Raw genomic sequence first — 21,306 nt, forward strand, 5'->3', positions numbered from 1 at the left:
CGTCTCATCTGTTTCTTTTTTGGAATATGAACAAAGAAAAAACACAGAAATAAAACAACACAAACGCGAACATCATTCACTGAATTACAGATCCACAGTCTGTCTTATATAAAGCATCACATTCTTAATATACAGTATCGATATAGATTGTTTAAATCTGACTTGGTATTGTTGCAATTCCCAAAGAACCAGATACCAATTGTGAAGCAAAGTGGAACATGTTGTTATGGTGGTGGATTTCCCACTAGGCATGTAAGGCATGCGCCTAGGGGCTCCACTTGCTGGGGGCAGAACAGCAGTATCAGAGCCCTTTAAGCCGCTGGCATGATGGGGCCGCCAACATCTGGAATGATCCCAACAAAGAGGGGGCGTGGCTGGCAGTGACGCTGTGTGTGTGTGGTGGTGGTGGGGGGGTCCTCAGCAATAATCTCTTGGTATAGATACCGCTAAAGACAGTGATTTCTCTTAATGGCAGTCACAGTGTGTTTCTGAGGTATAAATAGGCAATTTCAGGCAGTAGCCTTATTTCATGTATTTACTGCTAAGTGCTCAGCAAAGTGATTTTAATAAGGAAAAATATTGTTTTGAGTGGAGATATTATTTATTATCTGTTTGATCCACAATGTAAATGTAACACTACTCTATATCATTATGCAAACAAACATCTTGGTTAGTGAGATATGTAAGATCATTGTAAGGCCCAGATTTATCAAGCCTTGGAGAGTGATAAATTGCACGGTGATAAAGCACCAACCAATCAGCTCCGTCAGTGTTTGAAAAATGACAGTTAGGAGCTGATTGGTTGGTACTTTAACACCGTGCAATTTATCACTCTCCAAGGCTTGATAAATCTGGGTCTAAGTTTGGCCATGTAAAAGCTTGCTACAGTATATTAGAACAGCAGTTTTACACCCGATTCTACTTTCGTAATTGCAGGAAAGAGCTTTACGTTGACAATAACGATTTTCACTAACCCGCCACAAGTTGCCACCTACCACAGAGCCATAAAAGTGACGGTGGATGGGCCGCGGGAGCCGAGACGTAAGTACCACATTGATTTGCACCAGTCATTCTCTCCTCACAGTGTCAGAAATATGGATGATGTCAACATTAACCACATAATCTTACTCTAGAAATATTTTACCTTGCCCACAGGTCCAACTGTTCCCCATAGTAATAGTACAATATTTCACCAGGTTTGGTGGTGGATAACAGTACAGCCCACATATGCATATTAGCTTTTGAAAATAAAAAGATGTATATATACATATATATATACATATATATATATATATATATATATATATATATATATCTATATCACATACTGGTACATAGATCTTTTGATGATACAATAATTCATGTGTTACCACTTTTGATTTGCCACTGTTGGCTTACGACGTACGAGGGCCAGTGGGCAGATACATTTTCCAGATATTCCCGGACAATGGTGACATCACGGTGTTTCTGACATTGCATATGACACGTCTTATGTGTGCCCTCTATAATGGGGGCCTCTGCTCACAATTCTGCATCCTATTATATATAGTGCATTGTTTTAGAACACATTTAAAGTAAGATATTAATATGTGACAGTTGTGTATTTGTGAGGTATATAATAACGATAGTGCTTGATAATTATGACTCCTAAAATTATCAAATCAGGCGCTCTGATATAAGGCCCAAAATAAAGCTGTTGGTCACCCAATTTATATAACAGAATTGATATACTGATGTCTATATACTTATAGCTGCTCCCACATGAGTATTCTGCGATACTCAAATAGATACAAAGTAATTGTGAAACATGCAATATCACAAGAGAGCGCTAGATACCGATCATTACTATATAAACATTTTATTCAATCACATAAAATAAAAGCATAAAAAATGCATCATTTATCCTATGCCATGGGACAGATTTATCAAAGCTTGGAGAGTGATGAAGTAGAGACAAATCAGCTCCTGTCATTTTACAGTTGTGTTTGAAAAATGCAGATTGTTTGGTACTTTAGCTCTCTCCAAGTTGTGATACATAAAGGTGAGTACTCCTTTGAAATTAGCATTTTACTAAAGGAACATATTAATAAAGGGTCGGGGTATGTGTGTTTCTCTGCTGACGTATCCACATCAGAGGGTGTGAAGAAGATGGAAAGTGACCCGTCCAGATGGCTGATGACGTTGGGTAGTTGATTTACATTTATCTAACACCCAAACACATTAAAATATGTTAAATTCTGCAGCTTTTTCGGGCATGATGTAGGTTCATTTTTCTTATCGTGTCCTCCTGTATTACAGTTTAGTGACTCTTTCTGTTCAGTGAATTGCAAGCATCAGTGGCGATAGATCACTCAGTGGCAGCAGCCGCTTGACAGCGAGAACCAATCATTTGCTGCACGCAGCCGGTGGATTCACTAGGGGCAGGTGGCACCGCTTTCTGTAATAATGGTAGAAGCAGCTGTGTGCTACTTTCCAGCAAGCGATGTCTAAGTGTACCTGCATAGAATGCCCGAATCTGAGTCGGACGCAAAGCGGTTGCGGTGCGGAAGTCCGCAGAAGCCAGATTTACCACCTTATGCTGCTGCAACCATCTGGTATGTGGACAGAACTTTGTCCCAGATTTATCAAGCCTTGGAGAGTGATAAATAGAGCACGATAAAGTACCAACCAATCAGCTCCTAACTGTCATTTTTCAAACACAGCCTGTGACATGTAAGTTAGGAGCTGATTGGATGATACTCTATCACTGTGCTATTTATTATTCTCCAACGCTTGATAAATGGGGGCCTTTGTATTTTGCGAATGAAGCTACATTCATTTTGCGGTGTGTCGTGGGCAAGCTCGGAACGCGGCCCCGGTAGCGTCAGTGGAGTGGCTCAAAGTGTCCTGATTTGGGCTGTTGAGAGCTAGGAGAGAGAAACTGGCTTCCCAGCAAAAATAAAACATCAGTAATAGACTTTGGCTCATTCGCATGGCAGTAAACATGGACATATCCCAGAGACAATTGCTTTGTGTTATCTCCTCACCCCCAGTTATGTTATTCAGAAATACTTGTTGAAACGGCCACTTGAATAGCAATGATCTCATTGGCTGTTGGCGGAAATAATTGTCTGATTTGTGGCATTAACAGTAATTACCACGGTTGGATTCGGCTAAATGAACCAGGTTTCCTAATGTTTGTCTGGCTACGTCAGATATTTCACTGAACGTTCCGCTCCTCCCAGGCTGACAGAATACAGCTTCTGTGAGGGCACACCATAACAGATTAGAGAGTGTCAGGGTGACCCGTTAAGGTCCCATGATCAGATTTAGGAATAAATATTTATATACTGATGGTAAGACGGGAAAATATTTGAAAACAAAATGATTTATGTGAAACAGATAATAGGAACGGAAAGTAAAACACTTCTGAATGCTTGAATAATAAAGTGTCAGCTCTTGCACTACAGCGGAAAGAGGCCGGATGGGATGACCTGCGTCTTTTGGAGCTGCTGCGGTACTACAAGTCCCAGCAAATTCCTCAACAGCTGTAGAGCTACAGATTATCTACAGAAGCTTCAGTGTATGGCAGTACTAGTGTCATATTTCTTTAGTTATTGTCTTCCGTTAGGGGTTAGACCGACCATGTGTCTTCAACCTGTGGCCCTCCAGCTGCTGTGGAACAACACATCCCAGCATGCCCTACCTCAGTTTTTGCATGTCTTAATAGCAAAACTGTGGCATGGCATGCTGGGATATGTAGTTCCACAGCAGTTGGAGGGCCACAGGTTGAATGAAGACCTATGGGTAATAGGCCCTACACACTGGCCGACATCAGTCAAAGATATGAACGATCTCGTTCATAAATGAACGAGAGACCGTTCATATCTTTGAGTGTGGAGGCTCCAGCGATGAACGATGCGCGGCCCCGCGCTCGTTCATCGCTGGTCCCCCGTCGGCTGTACATGCAGGCCAATATGGACGATCTCGTCCATATTTGCCTGCACTTCAATGCAGCCGGGTGACGCGGGGAGTGAAGAAACTTCACTCCCCTGGTCACTGCCCATCCGCCGCTGGGTCGCCCGTCGGCCGTATCCGCCGTCGAGCTGCTCGGCGGCGGATTGGCCAATGTGTAGGGCCCTTTAGACTATGGAATAAGACGGGATGGATTGGATGGTCTGCAGCTGCTTTCTGGTCATGTACAGCTTAGTCTGGCTCCTGATTTAGGTAAGGGGGTGTCACCTTTGGATATGTTACATGGAGATTGAACAGAGACTGACTGCTGTGCAAGGTTCTTGTAGAACCACAGTGGGCTCGTTCACACATTGGGCCTGATGCAGAGTGGCAAGCTATGCAAATGGTCAGTGTTTTTTCTTCTGAGCATCCATTGGAGTCGCACAGGGCATGCATCCCCAGAACAGATTTGGATGCAGGGTCTGCTGATTTTGAGTTCAAATTCTAAAATTTAGAGAAGTACCTTATTTTGACTTGATGTTGTAGCACTAATTACATAACAGCCCAAGCACTGAAAGGAAAAATATATTTATTTGTATTAATCCCATCATTGTTACTTCATGGTGTACCCACCTGTGTGAGTGTGATCATTATCGGATCATTATCTGTTTTCTCCCATCATTGTGGATTTTATTATCACTCTTTTACTTATTTTATTGTTTTATTGCAGTTTTGAGAAATTTGAAGAAGCAACTATATTTTTTAGTAAATAATTTTGTAAGAAGATTTGCACAGTAAAATAGTAACAATCACGTTTAGGGAGCAGGTAATCAATTCACAAATGTTTGCACGATCATCTCATGAGGTATACAATATAATATGTATCCTCTGACAATAATGCTCCTTTGAAAATATGGACTAGAAGGAGAAATTCCACCTTTGCATGGCTCTAATTACTCATTCCTCAAATGCATATTTTTTCTACTTTTTCTGCTGTTTTCAGCCATATATTTATGTCATCGGGCAGAGCTGTTTATCCACATACTACATAGGAAAATGACTCTTGCTGTTGTATCTGCAATGGAAACAGCTGTATTCAGGTAGCTGCTCTGTGTTGTATCCCAACAAAATAAATAAATAATTATATAATGGCATGACTGAAAAGCACAGAGGGAAGATTGGAAGTAACATGTATTCAGTAAAAGTTGCTGGAGTTATGCACTCTACAATAAATTAATATAAATTGGGGAACATCATCTTTAAAATGAATTCATCTTATTGATGTAATGAATATGTCTAATAAAGGCTGTTAAATACAGAACCCACTTTTTACCCCTTTTCTTAAAGGTACAGTGCTCACTGACATATTTCTTTTTAATCTAGTAGAATGCAGCTGAATCTGTCTGCTTTATGGCCAGGCATCAGCGAACAAGAATAGGTTTAGACACACAAGACAGAAAACAACAAAACTGGCACACAAAGAATTTGTGTGTCACTGAATCACAATGTGTCATCCCAGAGGCAAGCCCACCCTCAGAACAGAAGATTTGAATTAGTATAATACATTCTGAACTATTTTTATCCTGACATACAGAGAAAAAGACACAAAACTGAATTCCCTGGATGTATACATCTCGGATGAGAAAGAGGAGTGCCCGGATTTCAGAACGCTTTCCAAGAGCATTAAAAACCCAAGGAGCTAAATTTTGTGCGAGTCGGACTTAGTACATAGCGTGCAGATGGTAGGATCAAAATGGCTAAAAGCAGCAAATACAACCATGATTAGTGTATAGCATGTAGCTTGAAGGCCGGTACTTGCTGGTGTAAAGGCATGTCAGATACAAATGTGTTAGACACATGGGCCCTCATTCCGAGTAGTTCGCTCGCTAGCTGCTTTTAGCAGCAGTTCAAACGCTAGGCCGCCACCCTCTGGGAGTGTATCTTAGCTTAGCAGAAGTGCGAACGAAAGGATCGCTGTTCTGCTACAAAAAAATTTCATGCAGTTTCTGCTCGATACTTACCTTGCGATCACTGCAGACTGTTTAGTTCCTGGTTTGACGTCACAAACACGCCCTGCGTTCGGCCAGCCACTCCCCCGTTTTCCAGCCACTCCTGCATTTTTATCTGGCACGCCTGCGTTTTTCAGCACACTCCCTGAAAACGGTCAGTTTCCACCCAGAAACACCCACTTCCTGTCAATCACTCAACGATCAACACAGCGACAGAAAAGCGTTGCTCGTCCTGGTGTAAAACTGCACAGTTTTGTGTATAAGTACTTAGCGCATGCGCATGCACAGAAATGCCGATTTTAAACCTAATCACTGCGCTGCGAAAAATGGCAACGAGCGATCAACTCGGAATGAGGGCCATGGTTATTTGAACAGTGTTCACAGACATTTGTACACATATACATACTGCGCCTGATTATAAGTCACACACAAAGCAGCGGTAAGTTCAAGTATACATCACTATGGCTTTACAGAGTCGCACCTTCCACTGTTTTTCCATCCACAGCCACAACTCATCATTATTACTTATGCTTTCCCCATGCTGGGGGCACAGATCCCTGGCTGTATGCTACCTACAGGCCCATGACATTCCACGCACCTAGAGTCTCTATCATGATATGGCACATAAGGGGTCATTCAGACCTGATCGCTCGCTGGCAGTTTTTTGCAGCGCTGCGATCAGATAGTCGCCGCCCATAGGGGAGTGTATTTTAGCTGTGCAAGTGTGCGATCGCATGTGCAGCAGAGCGGTACAATGAAAATTTGTGTAGTTTCTGAGTTGCTGCGATCACTTCAGCCTGTCCGGGGCCGGAATTGACGTCAGACACCCGCCCTGCAAACGCTTGGACACACCTGCGTATATCCAAACACTCCCAGAAAACAGTCAGTTGCCACCCACAAAGGCCTTCTTCCTGTCAATCACCTTGCGATCGGCTGTGCAAATGGATTCTTCGCAAAACCCATCGCACAGCAACGATCCGCTTTGTACCCATGCAACGCGCCTGCGCTTTGCGGTGCATACGCATGCGCAGTTCTGACCTGATTGCAGCGCTGCAAAAAAAGCTATCGTGCGATCAGGTCTGAATGACCCCTAAAGTGCAAATTGAATAAAATCAGTAGACGCATACACTTTTGGATTGGCATGCAACTCAGAATCAAGCACATGCTGTGCTTTTCAGCCACATCTTTATATCATCAGCTGGTTTTGTGCATTTTTTTATTGCCCCAGGAGATGGCACAAATGCTGCTATCTGGATACAACTGTGTCAGCAGGTCTGTGCCATATGCAAGACCCAAACAAATAAATAAAAAACAAATGTACCTGATTATATATATACATGGCTAAAAGCACAGTGAAATCCAGACAGGTAAAACACGGGACCCGGCATAGGTTTCAGAAGCGTATACGTAAACCAATCCATTAAAGTCATGTGTAAGAGGACAAACTGATTATCTGATTTCTACATGTGCCAGCATAATATAACTAGTGGCGGTGCAGAATCTCTTTATGTATACTAAGTGCTGGTAAAGGGAAACTAATAAAACAAATATCTGTCCATCAGCTTCTGCAGTGAGAGGGGGCAGCATTAATGGATGAAGCACAATTTCTATTCTGTAATCAGTCAGTATGTTATTTTTTGTTACTTCTTTTGTGTTTGAGTGTCAGAAGCTGGGCCATCGGCCAGGCAGGAAATGACACAGAGAGAGGCATCCGTATTGTGCAACTTTCTGAGGAACTGATGCACAGAAACACGGACTGTTTACACATTCCTAGGCTTGCATGCAGCATTGCAGAGATGTTCCTCTGTGCGTTGCATGTTGTCCGGTCGGTGTCCTGCAGCACAGCATGTTAAATCACATTATATTGTTCTAGAGCGCTGGGGAGGTCATATGCATCATAGAAAATAACTGCACTCTGACGCTGAAGACGGCAAGGTTCCATTACCGGGGGTCCCCTGCCCAGTCAGCAGTTGCTTACCGTAGGGGACTTTGAAGATACAAAGAGGATTTTAAATTTCATCTCCTCGTGTCAAGAAGAGAGCTGATTGGACGGCTGCATGCACTCAGTGCTCTTGACACGAGAACTAAGGTGTTGGTTTGTGAATATTGTTGACATGGAGGCAGACGTGGGTTGAGCAGCCAATGAATGGACCCTATTGTGCTGATAGTTGAGGTGACTGGGAGGGGTTATTCTAAAATATGACAAATTAGGTTGCTGAATATTAACCACTTGGGGCCTGGTTCACAGCTACACGCAAGACGGTCACAGGTGAGGCCGCATTGTGTGTTCAGAACTAAAAGTGAGCCTTCACCCGTATTCAGAGTTGGCGGCATGTATACTGCTGCATCGCCCCTATACACCTGCTTGTGGAATTCACTATCAGAGTGCAGGATCCGCAGCCCACATGCCTTGCCATGATTAGATTAAACTCTGCATGCGCTCACCTCCGTCTGCGCAGCCACAATGCGCTCTCAGAACAGTTAAGGTGAAATTCAATTGTGTCTGTTTTCGTGATTTTTGCCTGATGTTGTTTATCGGGCAATTCAATTGCAGACCTTTTTTTTCACCTGAAAATTGACCAGTTTTTGAGCAAAAACACGGGGATCTGGGATAAGTACAACCAGTAACAACTACTTTGGAAAGAAACTCCACCCCTTACGCCACCTGTGAATTTGGACTGTCCCATGGAGATCTGGATAATTGGAATGTATGCTTAGGGCTACAATGTAGTATGTACAGATATAAGGGAATACATTAAAAGAAATTGATTTGTACAGATATAAGGGAATACATTATAAGAAATCTATGTTTTTTTTTTTGTTTTTTTTTATTCAGTCTGAAGTGTCGCAAACAACTATACTGACATAAAAAATACATGTAATGAATTCAGCAGAAGAAAGAATTATATAACAATTTACATGTCAGAGGAGTAACCTAGTGGACTAATGGTCACCTTCCCCATAAGGAAACCCTGTTTTATACTCCTTACTTATATCAGTATTTTATATAGCGTACGCATATTCCGAAACGCTTTGTAGATAATATTTGTCCATTCACATCAGTCCCTGCCCCAGTGGAGCTTACAATCTATGGCCCTCATTCCGAGTTGTTCGCTCGCAAGCTGCTTTTAGCAGCTTTGCACACGCTAAGCCGCCGCCTACTGGGAGTGAATCTTAGCCTAGTAGATTTGCGAACGAAAGATTAGCAGATTTGCGAATAGACAGTTCTTAGCAGTTTCTGAGTAGCTCGAGACTTACTCTGCCACTGCGATCAGTTCAGTCAGTTTCGTTACTGGTTTGACGTCACAAACACACCCAGCGTTCGCCCAGACACTCCCCCGTTTCTTCAGACACTCCCGCGTTTTTCCCAGAAACGGCAGCGTTTTCTCAAACACACCCATAAAACGTCCAGTTTCCGCCCAGAAACACCCACTTCCTGTCAATCACACTACGATCACCAGAACGAAGAAAAAACCTTATAATGCCGTGAGTAAAATACCTAACTTAATAGCAAATTTACTTGGCGCAGTCGCACTGCGGACATTGCGCATGCGCATTAGCGACTAATCGCTCCGTTGCGAAAAAAAAATAACGAGCGATCAACTCGGAATGACCACCTATATTCCTTACCACATGTACACTAGGGTTAATTTTTGTCGAGAGCCGTCTAACCTACCAGTATAATTTTGGTGTGTGGGAGGAAATCCACACAAGCACAAGGAGAACATACAAACTCAACACAGTTAGCCATGGTTGGAATGGAACCAAAGATCTCAGTGCTGTAAGGCAGTTTTGCTAACCATTACTCCAGCCATGTTGTTCCTTATGTTTCAGATACATTCTAACCACATATTTGTGGGAAACCACAAGGAAAATGTCGCCAGGAACAGTAATGGCGGCCTCTGGCCACTGACAGTCACCTTACAGGACAGTTACTCTCTATGTGTTATTGTTGTTCTCATGTGTAGATCAGCCTCATGGAGGGAGGGGATGGAGCGCAGGAAGCACTGAGTACAGGAAACAGCTGCTGGAAGTCAGGATTCCTTTTGGCTCTGTGTGTGTGTAACACCAGTGTGTGCTGCAGCCGGCAGTCAGGGGCTGGGGGCTATATGCAGGTTATGGTCTCTCAGCAGCCATTTTGCATGCCACACCAGCCTGCCACATGGTGTCTTGTTATTTAGTAAGAGCGGTACCCAGCAGTGTAAGCACACATTCCGCAGATGATGACCGCCTTGCACATAAAGATGTGTTCTCATACACTGCTGCTCAAGTTGCGGCAAATAGCCAATCACGGAGCTCCAGTTCCCTGGCGACTTGGCGGCGGCGAGCATCTTTCTCACTGAAAATGTGAGCGAAAGAACTACAGTGCTAGATTAATCTGATCAATTTGATGTGGGACGTATGTACATTTGCACGTGAATGAGTCTGAATCCGTAGGCAGGACGCAGCCCTGAAATTGGGACTGTCCTGCTTAAATTGGGACAGTCGGCAGATATGTTTACATGACAGATATTCAGCGGGCTAGGTGCTTCCTTTAGAATACCAGTCATTTGTTTGTAAAGCGCTGCAGTGGGTTTAATAAATCCTCCATAAATAAAAATAAGCACAAGGTTGGGGAAGAAGAAACGGATGTACACAGACCTTTATAAACCATTGCACTGAATCATCCGCTGTTATCTAAAGACAGTAAAGTGAGCCTATTACATACATTTATAATGGCGCAGGAGATATAGATATAGATATATATATATATATATATATATATATATATAAATGATTGCAGAAAGTTCAGAGCTGCGTATAAATTCCCCTATGTCTGAATCAAGATCGATGCTAATTAAAACTCCCTCATCACACATGCAGTGGTGGCAGCCATTTTGGGGCTATGCATTTACCTCAGAGAACACGGTTTCTTGAAATACATGTACTTATACTTGTACCATCCATATACAGAATAATTCATCTCGTGGTTGTGAATCCTCTCTCAGTACGTCAGACTCTGGGGCTTGGTGTAAGCATCATGCTAGATAATGAATGACTGGCATGCAGGCCGACATGTCTTGTGTATTATCTGTGGGGCAGGAAACAATGAATTCACACTGCAATGAGACTGTAACACTAACACCACACAGAGCAATATTTATGTGAGAATAACAATATCCCGCTGATGGAGGGGGGGGGGGGGGGGGAGGGTCTTGGCTTTTTCGTGTCTAAACTTTTGTTATGACTGGTGCGATAGGTCTGGCCTCAGCGTGGGGAGAGAGTTAATTCAGAGAGATTTGAATATAAAAAGAGCTCTGTATAAGAGAGAGAACACGGACAAAAATAGCTCCAGCCGTAACCAAAACAAAAAGCGTTCAGTTACAGGACACACATGGTGAGTTCTGGCTGTCCTGCCGTACCTCTGCGTTGCAGGCATGTGACTAGATACATGTGGTACTGTAACTTCCTTATTAACCCTAGTAGGAGAAGCTATTAGGAAATATTATAAAATGATGACACGTAACGTGAGAGAGCAGCACCACCATTTGTATGCAGTATACTATACAGGTGAAAATCCGAAAATTAGAATATCGTGCAAAAGTTCATTTGTTTCAGTAATTCAACTTAAAAGGTGAAACTAATATATTCTATAGACTCATTACATGCAAAGTGAGATATTTCAAGCCTTTATTTGTTATAACTTTGATGATTTTGGTTTACAGCTTAAGAAAACCCCAAATCCAAAATCTCAGAAAATTAGAATATTACGTAAAATCAATAATAAAAAAAAAAAAAATTAAATACAGAAATGTCGGCCCTCTGAAAAGTATAATCATGCATATGTACTCAGTACTTGGTTTGGGCCCCTTTGGCATGAATCACAGCCTCAATGCGGCGTGGCATGGATTCTATCAGCCTGTGGCACTGCTGAGGTGTTATGGAAGACCCGGATGCTTCAATAGTGGCCTTCAGCTCTTCTGCATTGTTCGATCTCATGTCTCTCATCTTTCTCTTGGCAATGCCCCATAGATTCTCTATGGGGTTCAGGTCAGGCGAGTTTGCTGGCCAGTCCAGCACAGTAATCCCGTGGTCATTGAACCAGGTTTTGGTACTTTTGGCAGTGTGGGCAGGTGCCAAGTCCTGCTGGAAAATGAAGTCAGCATCTCCATAAAGCTGGTCTGCTGAAGGAAGCATGAAGTGCTCTAAAATGTCCTGGTAGACGGATGCATTGACTCTGGACTTAATAAAGCACAGTGGACCAACACCAGAAGATGACATGGCTCCCCAAATCAACACAGAGGGGTATATTTACTAAGCTCCCGATTTTGACCGAGATGGTGTTTTTTCTTCAAAGTGTCATCTCGGCAATTTACTAAACTCAAATCTCAGCAGTGATGAGGGCATTCGTATTTTTTTGGAAGTCAAAGAAAAAAAATACGACTGAATACACCATCGGTCAAATACGACTGTTTTTTGATACAACTCAGTAATTTACTAAAAAGTGTATTTCACGAACACTGCCGGCAATAGCCAAACACTGCCGTGAAAAAATACAAATCGTAAAAAAAGCAGATTTTAAACAGACCTGCATTTTTTTACAGTGTTCTGATAGGCATGCACGGATCCATGAGATCCGTGCATGTTTATCAGTGGGAAGGGGTGGGAAAGTGTTAAATTTTCAGGAAAAAAATGCGTGGGGTCCCCCCTCCTAAGCAAAACCAGCCTCGGGCTCTTTGAGCCGGTCCTGGTTGATAAAATATGGGGGGGAAAATGACAGGGGTTCCCCCATATTTAATCAACCAGCACCGGGCTCTGCGCCTGGTCCTGGTTCAAAAAATACGGGGGACAAAAAGCGTAGGGGTCCCCCGTATTTTTTAAACCAGCACTGGGCTCCACTAGCCAGGTACATAATGCCACAGCCGGGGACACTTTTATCTAGGTCCCTGCGGCCCTGGCATTACATACCCAACTAGTCACCCCTGGCCGGGGTACCCTGGAGGAGTGGGAACCCCTTAAATCAAGGGGTCCCCCCCCTCCAGCCACCCAAGGGCCAGGGGTGAAGCCCGAGGCTGTCCCCCCCATCCTAGGGCGGCGGATAGGGGGCTGATAGCCTTGTGTAAAAAATTAGAATATTGTTTTTAGTAGCAGTACTACAAATCCCAGCAAGCCTCCCCCTCAAGCTGGTACTTGGAGAACCACAAGTACCAGCATGCGGTGGAAAACCGGGCCCGCTGGTACCTGTAGTACTACTACTAAAAAAATACCCAACAAAAAACAGGACACACACACCGTGACAGTATAAGTTTATTACATACATGCACACCTCCAAACATACATACTTACCTATGTTCACACAAGGCTCGGTCCTCTTCACCATGTAGAATCCTAGGGGTACCTGTGAAAAAAATTATACTCACATAATCCAGGGTATCTTCTGTCCTTTGTATAATCCACGTACTTGGCAAAATAAAAAAAAAGAAACCCGACCACGCACTGAAAGGGGTCCCATGTTTACACATGGGACCCCTTTCCCCGACTGCCAGGACCCCCCCTGACTCCTGTCAAAGAGGATCCCTTCTGCCAATCAGGGAGCGCCACGTCGTGGCACTCTCCAGATTGGCTGTGTGCTCCTGTAGTGTCTGTGAGGCAGCACACGGCAGAGATACAATGTAGCGCCTATGCGCTCCATTGTATCCAATGGTGGGAACTTTGCGGTCAGCGGTGAGGTTACTTTCGGTCTGTGGTTCTCCAAGTACCAGCTTGCGGGGGAGGCTTGCTGGGATTTGTAGTACTGCTACTAAAAACAATATTCTCATTTTTACACAAGGCTATCAGCCCCCCATCCGCCGCCCTTGGATGGGGGGGACAGCCTCGGGCTTCACCCCTGGCCCTTGGGTGGCTGGAGGGGGGGGACCCCTTGATTTAAGGGGTTCCCACTCCTCCAGGGTACCCCGGCCAGGGGTGACTAGTTGGGTATGTAATGCCAGGGCCGCAGGGACCTAGATAAAAGTGTCCCCCGGCTGTGGCATTATGTACCTGGCTAGTGGAGCCCGGTGCTGGTTTAAAAAATACGGGGGACCCTTACGCTTTTTGTCCCCCGTATTTTTTGAACCAGGACCAGGCGCAGAGCCCGGTGCTGGTTGATTAAATATGGGGGAACCCCTGTCATTTCCCCCCCCATATTTTATCAACCAGGACCGGCTCAAAGAGCCCGAGGCTAGTTTTGCTTAGGAGGGGGGACCCCACGCATTTTTTTCCTGAAAATTTAACACTTTCCCACCCCTTCCCACTGATAAACATGCACGGATCTCATGGATCCGTGCATGCCTATCAGAACACGGTAAAAAAAAGCAGGTCTGTTTAAAATCTGCTTTTTTTTACGATTTGTATTTTTTCACGGCAGTGTTTGGCTATTGCCGGCAGTGTTCGTGAAATACACTTATTAGTAAATTACCGAGTTGTATCAAAAAACAGTCGTATTTGACCGATGGTGTATTCATTCGTATATTTTTTTTCTTTGACTTCCAAAAAAATACGAATGCCCTCATCACTGCCGAGATTTGAGTTTAGTAAATTGCCGAGATGACACTTTGAAGAAAAAACACCATCTCGGTCAAAATCGGGAGCTTAGTAAATATACCCCCAGGTCTTTTTTTCTTGTCAGGAAAAGGTCTTCCATAACACCTTAGCAGTACCACGGGCTTATAGAATCCATGCCACGCCGCATTGAGGCAGTAATTCATGCAAAAGGGGCCAAACCAAGTACCGAGTACATATGCCTGATTATACTTTTCAGAGGGACGATATTTCTGTATTTAAAATCCCTTTTTATTGATTTTATGTAATATTCTAATTTTCTGTGAGTTTTGATTTTGGATTTTCTTAAGCTGTAAACCACAATCATCAAAATTATAAGAAATAAAGGCTTGATATATCTCACTTTGCATGTAATGAGTCTATATAATATATTAGTTTCACCTTTTAAATTGAATAACTGAAATAAATGAACTTTTGCACAATATTCTAATTTTCTGAGTTTCACCTGTACCTACAGTAGTCATTGTACGTCATACGCAAGCCCAGCCTGAGCACCCCTGCCTAAGTAATACAGTCCTATACTTTATATATGGAGTTTCTATGTTGGTGCTAGAAGTACGTCTGCTTGCAGAGCTCACCATTTCATACAGTTCCATTGTTTGCCTTCTCTTCCCCAGAATCCCTTTATCCTGCTCCCAGAGTTCTCCTCGGGGACGTGTCCAGGTCCAGAAAGGACCGAAAATATAACAGGAAGAAGGGAAAGAGGTAGCAGATGCAAACCCCTGAAAAGAGGACTAAGCATTTAAAAAAAATTGCAACAGAAGTAGAGTGAAATAGGATTAAAAAAAAATTGTAGCGCAATTCTACATTTCCAGCCTTTATATAAAATGACATTTTAAATTGCAACAGATGCACAAACATAGCCTCGTGTGCACATGCGTGTGGATTATTCCCAGTCGCGGCCTTTTCTGACCCACAGCTATGCGGTCTCCAGTCCTCATTCAGGACTGGCCAACCTGCATGTATTCACTGTTATCTGTCACTGCTGCATGTTATCTAGAACAGGGAGGGTAAGGGCTAACTTTCATTCTGCGCTACGTGTATGGTTTAACAGTGTTCAGGGACAGCTCAGAATCCTGGGACTTATAGTTCAACAATAATCAGAGCAGGTTACCTCTGCATAGTGAATTGTAGTTACAGTGATGGATTTCTCCCTCATAATACTCTATTTTACTATAGTTTCCAAAATAACTGTTCCTTGTTTTAGTGTTCGGTGTGGTTATTTGCCTAAATATACAATGTACAGTATATACAGGTTGTGTGTGTAGCCATGGAAACTCAAGCTTGGGGCAGGGCTGCATTAAGGGCCACAACTGAAAATGCTCTATAAAGAGAAGGGGAGGAGGTGTGGCCAGTGATGTGGGTGTGGCCAGGGCTGTGTAGGTGTGGCCAGTGCCATGTGGGAGTGTATGCACCCCACTCTATTAGCCCCATTGTCTACCTAATTCCATAAACATAGGAAAATGACATAATTTTGTGAGAAAACTAGAAATACAGTTTCATACCTCCCAACTTTCTTGAAGAAAGATGCAGGACTCTGGTGCGGAGAAAGGGGGTGTGGCCTTAGTAAAGGGGCGTGGCTTTGCAGTAATACCGCACTCACGAGCCACGTCCCCATTTTCCATCACTATGGGGGCATGGCTAGCGCTCTGTGAGCTGCTGACCATGCCCCTAGTCCCTCTTGTCTCCTTGAATAGACGCTGTGCACATGCGGGTCTATTCACCGCTGCTCATTCACCGCTGGAGAAGTTGCTCAAATCAACCAATCAACTTGTAACTGTCATTTCAAAGGCTGTGCTTGATAAATAACAAGCTCATTGGTTGCTATGGCAACATCTTCACTTTATCTCTCATAAAGGTTTGATACATCACCCCCTCAGTGCTCCAAATTTGCAGCATCCTAAAAGCCAAAGGCTAGAGGGGGAAGGGATCAGGACTTGGGGACACGGTTCCAGCACTTCCCTACACTGACAATTTTTCCGCTGTAATAACAGGGTACAAAAATAAATTCTCTGAAACAAAGCTGGCAGCTCCTAGGTCCCGGCTGCTCCAAATCCGGATCATCCTGTTATTTTCCTAGAACAGATTCTGTAGATTGATCTGACACGATGGCTTCCAGTCAAAGGCCCGGTATCAGCCTCCGCACCAGCCCATGAAACAGTACACCCGAGCCGCCCTGCTTGTTAGGCCTTTGCACGGTGCACTGTCTGCACTGGAAAGTATTTGGCAAAGGATTTTTGGCTCGTCCGTCGTGTTGAGCTTGGCACTCGCAGGCTCCCGGGACACAGCCAATGAATAACTGGAGGAGATGTGCGAGCTCAAAGATGGACTGGAGGGCCCTTCGCGTCGCCAAGTAGCAATTTAAATGGGTATCTCGTTTCAGAAAAAATTACTATTTTGATAATATGGTTTAAAGAAAAATGTCTAAAGTCATAATTGTTCTGCAGGAATACCAGGGAGGAAATCAATACCGCACATAAATCTCCGTATTGTGCAAGCTAAGACCCTGATTAGATTTTAGTGTGGTCTTCGCGTTGGAAGCCAAGGTCTAGATACGGAAGTGAGTCTGTGGTTAGTTTGTGAATAGTTACCTGACCATTAACACCACTGGATACTAGAAAGCTGCAACCAGCCGGCTGCTGCGGTGCCTTAGTTAGACACGGGGCATGAGGGATCTCTGGCAAAGGACGCGGACGTACATTTCTGTTTAAATTCATTTCCTCCAACTCGTAATAAAAATACATGAAAACAATTGGCGCTGAAAACCAGATTAAAAGCTGTATTGGCTTTTTATAGGCTTATTGCATAGTGCCCATGCTCTGATTACTACCCAACCCCAAACAATGGTTTTCAACTGCATATGCGTATTAGTCGCTAAACTTGCGTGCTGCATGCGTCCCATTCTGGGTGTGCACAAAGGCGCGGTGGCGACTGGGACATTGGAGGCCAGGACGGAGAAACTGCATCTACCATAGAGCTGGTAAAAGTTCCAATGTTTGACCGATGGTTGCGTCCAAAGATGCACCGAGCGGTATTTCACTTTATAATGAAACTCAAAGCGCTACGTCCCAACCATTGCACTGTCCAAAGCACGGCTGCACACCAGGGGAAGGGCTTGAAGTGTTATTAGCATAAAGTCGCACACGCTTCACCGACATAAGACGCACACATTGATGTGGCGGGCGATTCAGAATCACCAGTTGTGACAGTATTCTGAGACTTGTGCGTTCTGTTTTGGAAATAGTTTACGCTGCATTTTAGGATGCAGAAAGCCGTGGATGGTATTCCATATAAATAAATAGAATAGAAGTTGTTTTCTACATAGGAGCTTCAGATGACAATGAAATGATGTGCGCAGAGGTTTGTCAGAGGTGAGGTCATGTTACCGGATTAGATTCCTATCATGGGGGATGCAACATCTCCCTGCAGCTATCAGCCTGCCGCTGATGTAGTGTAATAAGTCACAGTGAGGCAGATAACAGGGGACATAAGAGGTCACCTATGTTATCTCCTGAGTAGCAGGGTATATATTTCTGTGTGTTTATGTGAAGCAGTGAGTGACTTATACTTACTAGCTGCATATGGTGGCATTACACGGCTGTAGGTGTCATTAGTGGGCTGTATATGTAACTCAGGGCACTCTTCCTACTTGTTCTCCTTGTGCCACCAGTGCTCTATGTACCCGCTCAGTGACTCTGATACTGTGTGTTTGCCCCTACGCTGGGCACAGGTGCTGAATGGACTTTCCCCTCACTGTGACCCTCCTCCGCTTGTCACTTCTAGCTACAGAGTTGCGCTACCCTCTCCCACTGCCGTTCCGTCTACCCTGTCTGTGACTTACTGTCTGTTTGTATGTCATTTCGGCCAGTGGTTTTAGTGTTGTGTTATTATGTTTTTACTAGTATGGGGGTTAGGTATGATATATGACATGTCGACATGAAAACGTTGACATGCTCATAATGTCGACATCAAACATGTCGACATTCATCATGTGTAGGAACTGATGAAAATTTGATATAATAGATAACAGCATCAGGGGCGTTTTAAGAGAGGAGGAGGCCCGTGTTCAGCCTCCTCCGTCAGGCCGCCTCCTCTCTGCCCGAAGCGCTGTAGAGTCTGAGCACTAGAGGGCTCAGACTCTACTGCGCATGCGCAGATCTCCAGGAAAATGGCGCGGCGGCCATTTCCCCTGAGATTTCTCTACTGTGCATGCGCATAACTCTGTGAAAATGGCCGCTGGGCCATTTTCACAGTGTACTAATGGCGCTGCGGATGCCGGCGCTGGACTTCGGAGGGGTAAGTATTTTAAAAATGGGTGCAGTGTGTGCGGTGGGGGCCCTCCTCTGGACTCAGGGGCCCGTGTGCACCGCACACACTGCACCCATTATAGAAACGCCAGTGAACAGCATATCGTCCCTGGCGGCCCAGCGTTAACTTACCTGGTTCAGGCAGCAGCAGCAGCTGTGTCTTCCCGGTTCCTGAGGTCATGTGACCCTTGTATGACGCTGCAAACACTCTGTGGCGCCTTAGAAATAAAAGATAATAATAATAATAATAATAACAACAACATAATAATGATGACAAAGCCATTTGTTAGTTATGGGGCAACATGTTGGCATAGTGCTGGCATTATTATGAGGGCACATGGTGAAATCACGTGTGACTTGGCTCCATGGTGGCACAGTGGGGCTGTGTATGGTGACACCATGGGGCTGTATTGGTGGAAAGCTGAGATTATGGGGGTAATTCTGAGTTGATCGCAGCAGCAACTTTGTTAGCAGTTGGGCAAAACCATGTGCACTGCAGGGGGGGCAGATATAACATTTATAGAGAGAGTTAGATTTGGGTGGGTTATTTTGTTTCTGTGCAGGGTAAATACTGGCTGCTTTATTTTTACACTGCAATTTAGATTGCAGATTGAATACACCCCACACAAATCTAACTCTCTCTGCAAATGTTATATCTGCCCCCCCCTGCAGTGCACATGGTTTTGCCCAACTGCTAACAAAATTGCTGCTGCGATCAACTCAGAATTAGGCCCTATATTTGGTGTAATGTGGCTGTATTTCTCAGGCATGTTACACTGACACTGTACATGTGGTGATGGGTATATACTGGTCATTGATCCCAGAAACAACTGAAGGGTTTAAGCAGAGGGGCCCCAACTTGGTCCTTTTAATAACGAATGTATATTTAAAACAGTAGCTCCTCCCTCTTGCCCCATTGTCACAGGACAGTCCTGGTTTGCCGGCCGTGAAAAGGTTAGCATTTTGCCCCAAAGTGTGCGGACGCGGAGAGGAGGTAGGTGGATTGGGGATGGGTTTGGGGCAGATTGGAGTCGGGGGCTCATTTGTCTTGATTTGGCATGTGTAGTTGTATAGTTTGGGGGTGTCTCTGGCATCTGTGATAGTTCCCTGCACTTAGCTAGTGATCCTTATGGGACGTGCATTAAGTACACATAAAAACATTTATATCAGTCACATCTGTGACAGGTTGGGGGGTGAACGGGTTAAAATCCGTTCTTGTAGACATGGGAAATCAGACGTGTTTTGGAGCAGATCATGTCAGTTACTGTTCATCACGTCGCACAGTTTCTTAGTACTCAAAACCTCAAAACCACCGCAGAGAATTCACCCACCATCCACCACTGACGTGGATGATACGCCGGCCAAAAGGGCGCTCAGGCGGCCAGAACAGGGCTCATGGTTAAGGAAAATGATCAGCGGCGTGTTGGAACGGCTTACGTGATAATATACAGTACCGTATATCGCTCTCACTGCGCAGGATGCTCTTCGTCCTGTTGTTGGTTAAGGTATGCATTAATGGCAATTTTTATTTTATTTTATAGTTTTATTTATTTTTTTATGTTAAGTACAATTAATTACTTCCTCAAAAATATAGAAACACGTTTTTTTTATACTCCTGGCAATTTGATGATCCAGTCAGTGAAATGAAAGATTAGCGAGCAAACATTTTCATTAACTCCAGAACTCAACTATATTTATTCACTAAGTACTCTTTAGTGCAAATATACTTTTATGAGCGTAAGCACAGAGTATTATTGTAAGTAGGCCGTATGTGTATATGACTTGTACGGTTATTTATACAGCACATTTTTATTCATTTAAGCAGTGCACCTGTGGAGGTATAACGGGGGAGGTGAAGGTGGCATCATGTTCCCGCCTCAGGAACTCAATGCCACAATTAAGGATGACCGTCAGGGGGTTAACCATCGATGGACATCATCTATTGTACCACCAGTGGCCACCATCGATAGTATATAACAATTTGCAGGGAAATCATTGATGGTTTCACCCACCAATCAGTGCAGGGGACGGGTCTTTGCAGGTGTGACAGCGGGCAGAGTCCCACTCCTAAGTGGACTCCTTGTCCCACCACTGAGTATAAAAAAAAAAAACCATCAGGGAGCTCTGTTTCATCGATGGTGGAGAACCATCAAGTTGCCGTCATTGATGGCAAAACTATCTGACATCGGCTGTCAACTATCGATGATTTACAGACATTGATGGATGATGGCCATCCCTAGCCACAATTTGTGTAGTTGGGGGCAGATCCACGATGACGCGTTTTGCAGCAGATTGCGTCATGAAGACCACACATTGCCCCCATCACGGTGAAAGGGCTGTAGCTGTGGGAGACTACCCAAGTCAGAGACAGCCTCTGGTGTTGGCGTGTATGACATCACCCAGTCGCTGCCTCTGTTCCTTCTGCTGCACGGAATCTTCTGATTAATAGGTGTCTGGATAAGAGATCTCCCATTGTC

The 21,306-nt window shown here is 44.2% G+C and overlaps 1 protein-coding gene across 3 annotated transcripts in view; it reads left to right on the forward strand.

Annotated features, from left to right (window-relative positions):
- The window catches only part of RUNX2 (RUNX family transcription factor 2), an 85,701-nt gene that overhangs the window by 24,597 nt on the left and 39,798 nt on the right, over window positions 1–21,306 (forward strand). For all 3 annotated transcript variants that reach the window (XM_063915208.1, XM_063915207.1, XM_063915209.1), the window contains one exon: window positions 937–1,041. In XM_063915208.1, the coding sequence (XP_063771278.1) occupies window positions 937–1,041 (105 nt within the window). The remainder of the gene's footprint in view (window positions 1–936; window positions 1,042–21,306) is intronic.

The sequence above is a fragment of the Pseudophryne corroboree genome, chromosome 4 (assembly GCF_028390025.1).
Source record: "Pseudophryne corroboree isolate aPseCor3 chromosome 4, aPseCor3.hap2, whole genome shotgun sequence".
NCBI classification, from domain to species: Eukaryota; Metazoa; Chordata; class Amphibia; order Anura; family Myobatrachidae; genus Pseudophryne; species Pseudophryne corroboree.